Raw genomic sequence first — 3,208 nt, 5'->3', positions numbered from 1 at the left:
TTCCTGCTGCTCTGACCCAGCATTCAGCGAGGCCATATCTTGAAATGCGTTGACATACACCATGCAGGGTAAAGGCACTAGGCAGGCTAGGGGGAAATGGACCTTCCTCAGTGCACTCATGAGCGTGGTTGTGCTTCATATTAGTTCGCGTGGAAGATGGTGCATAACGTTGCAGTTTTCCCCTACTCTCTCACAGAGGATCATCTGTGTCCCTGAATGGGTCACGCAAAGGCAAAGATGAATGAATCATCTTGGCCACCATGCTGAGTGGCAAAGAGTAAGGCAAAACTTGTCCAAAATGTCTACTAAATACCTATTTCCAACTGGAGGTAGCTGAAGCCATACTTAAGAGTGTCTGTGCAATCACAGACTGGGTGTTTGCTGTGCTGTGACCGTGGCTGAGTGGGAATCAGAGATTCAGGAGCCGGAAAATCTCATGAGGCAGAAAATCTCCCAATACCAAAATATCTTCAGAAATAAGAACTCCGAGTTCTGTTTTTACAGTATGGATAGTCACATGTTCAAGTTCAAAGCCATCCTTCCAAAGAACAGCAGGAGCCATTTCTTTTTTTCTCTGATTGAAGATAGAAGTTGGAGAGCAGGGACTGTGATGAGAGGATGGCAGCGGTGGCAGGAGTTGGGTTTAGACCGACCAGGTACACTGTACAGTAGGGAAGGAGCAGCGGCTGCACAACAGCTCTCCACCCTCATGTGTGATGAAGTTAAGGAGCCCTTTCTAGGAAGCCACGGGAAGGCATTGCTGCTCACTCTTATCTATTGATATGAGTCACAGCATCTGGTGTTATGCAGAAAAATTGACAGGGAAAATAGCAAGTCTAGCTACAGGGACACAAATCTGTAGGGTAGCTATAACCCTAGAGCCAGATACAGCATTTTTTTGCTATGTGCTGCCTTTCAACTTCTGCCTCATATTTGAGTGAGAGAGTCCCAGAGAAGCAAGAAGCTGAGGATAACTGTCGTTAGTGTTCCTGAGCAAGGACAAGCCACAGGAGGAAGAGAAAGACAAATTATTGCTGCCAAAGGATAAATTAAAACACGGTACTGACAGACACAAGCAACTCAGAAATCTTCACTGACACCAGTTAGAAAACCATGATCCACATCAAGTTCTTGCATTTGTTGGATGTTCATTTTTCAGCCGCATTTTGTACATCTAAACATGAGGGAAAGGAAAGATAGACAGAAATACAGCAAAGTGCCTATAAATCGACTGTGGGATACAGGGCATGTCCACTTTCTACGACTAAGTAGTAGAACCTAAGAAGCCAACGAGTGTCACAAATCTTGGAGATACCCATCCACTTTTTCAAATGAAAATTGTCACTCATGGCAAGGTGGTTATGATTTTTTGTGTGCAGCCTGTAACTTTTTTGTTACAGGGGTTGGCTGTGCTGGAAATGACCTTCTGTTTGCCCTGCAAACTCTAAATACAAGTCCATGTTAGAAAAATCTTAATGTTGAAAGCATGTCTTCTTGCAACTGAGTCACCTGTTGTTGAACATCCCTAGCTTGTACCAGCAACTCCCCACAAAGCCCTCCTTGATACTACTATAACTAGGAAGAGCAATTTTTCAACATCTCACTGTGTATATTTAATGGAAATGACTTCAAAATACTGTTCCTTAAGCCAAAAATTTTCTTTTGAGATCAAAAATCACAAAGGAACAAATGCTTTTTACACATATTGAGTGAAATGCAGATAACAAGTAGATGGTGGTCAGAAAAGACTGTCAGAAAATGAGAAATTTATGTTGTCATATAATATTTAAGCAATGGTTCAGCACAAGATCATCTTTAAAAACCACCGGCAAAACAGTGAAACAAAATACTTAGTATGGTCTTCCAGTCCTAACCTGAACCCTAAGGTCTCGTAGTAAATTATATGGTAAATTGCACTTGAATTTTAAATGTCGTAATAACATCAACTGCTAAAAATATACTCTTAGCGTTAACTCCTTTCACATGGTAACTCCTGTCATAAATTACACACAAACTGACCCTGCAGCTGTCCAAACCCAATGAAAACCCTGTTATGAAAAGGCCATTCTACATCATGATGAGAATCATATTCCCAAGTAGTTTATTAATATTTTAAAATATACCTTACATATATGTATGTAGGTAAAGTAACATTAGTTTTAGACTGAGAAAGTATACTACGTACATGACAGGGCAAGACTGATTTGATTAATCCTGAGTCCTGAAATAAAAACATTCCCATCCTTTACTTCCATCACTAGCACAACTTCAGTGGATGTTCATAACCTGTGAAACAACCTTCTCCATCAGAGAGTCTTCTAGAGATGAACATCACTGTTCTTACAGAAACTGACCATATATTCCGTTACTTATTTCCCAAAAGAGAGATTAAATCTAGTTTATAGCCAAATTTAAGGTACATTAAAGACATACCTCCTCCGTGGCTCTGGCAGAGATAGGGAAACCGCCACACATTTCCTAAGCCCACACAAAACCCTACGCACGTCAGCATATACTGAGCCTTGTTATCCCATTTAGGTCTGGAGTCCGACTCTTCCTTCTCAAGGACCTCAAGTTCTGCATGGGAAGGTATCCTGTCCTCCAGGCCAGGATTGGGCAACCGTAGCTTCACCATTGTTTAAATTTCCTGACTGAAAATGCTGCCCCAGTGAGAAGATAATGGATCAGGCAGCTAGTTAGAAATCCGCACAAAAAGAGAACTTCTATTTGCTGTCTTCAGCTATATATAGTGAACCTTTGGCACTAAACTTGAAAGTGCAGGCTTGTGGTAAAAAGAAGTGTCAGCAAATCATTCGATTGACCAAGTCAGCTCTGACACTTATTAATGCTTTATCTGTCTAGGTTTTATGGAACAGTCTGTTCATCTAGTAGAGCACATTGATTTCAGCTAATGCGATTCAGGAGCTAATTTGGCTATAAACTGTAATCGCCTATAAGGTTATGAAATACCCCTTGCCACTCCTCAGTTTAAACTCACCTAAATGAGTTTATATATATATATAATGAGCATCTACAATCCTAGCAAATGTGGAGTGAAAAGATTCCACTGGCATCAGCCTGAATATAAAGGTTTCATAATTCTTTTTATCAGGGAGATGAACCGCTTATGAATCACCACCATCACGTTCCGTTTCCCATAGTGTATGCTTACCAAATTGTTTTTTGTGATAATTAACGAAACACGTTC

At 40.7% G+C, this 3,208-nt stretch overlaps 1 protein-coding gene across 1 annotated transcript in view; it reads right to left on the bottom strand.

Annotated features, from left to right (window-relative positions):
* Window positions 1-2,703, bottom strand: part of LOC104491771 (sodium-dependent neutral amino acid transporter B(0)AT1-like) — a gene marked incomplete at its 3' end in the record, with an annotated part of 16,662 nt that extends 13,959 nt beyond the window's left edge. Inside the window, exon 1 of the mRNA XM_010134239.1 lies at window positions 2,434-2,703. Within this exon, the coding sequence (XP_010132541.1) occupies window positions 2,434-2,635 (202 nt within the window). The remainder of the gene's footprint in view (window positions 1-2,433) is intronic.
* Between the last annotated feature and the right edge of the window lie 505 nt (window positions 2,704-3,208).

Source organism: Buceros rhinoceros, unplaced genomic scaffold, assembly GCF_000710305.1.
Source record: "Buceros rhinoceros silvestris isolate BGI_N320 unplaced genomic scaffold, ASM71030v1 scaffold20244, whole genome shotgun sequence".
Taxonomy (NCBI): Eukaryota; Metazoa; Chordata; class Aves; order Bucerotiformes; family Bucerotidae; genus Buceros; species Buceros rhinoceros.
This window is presented reverse-complemented; position numbering and strand designations above follow the sequence as displayed.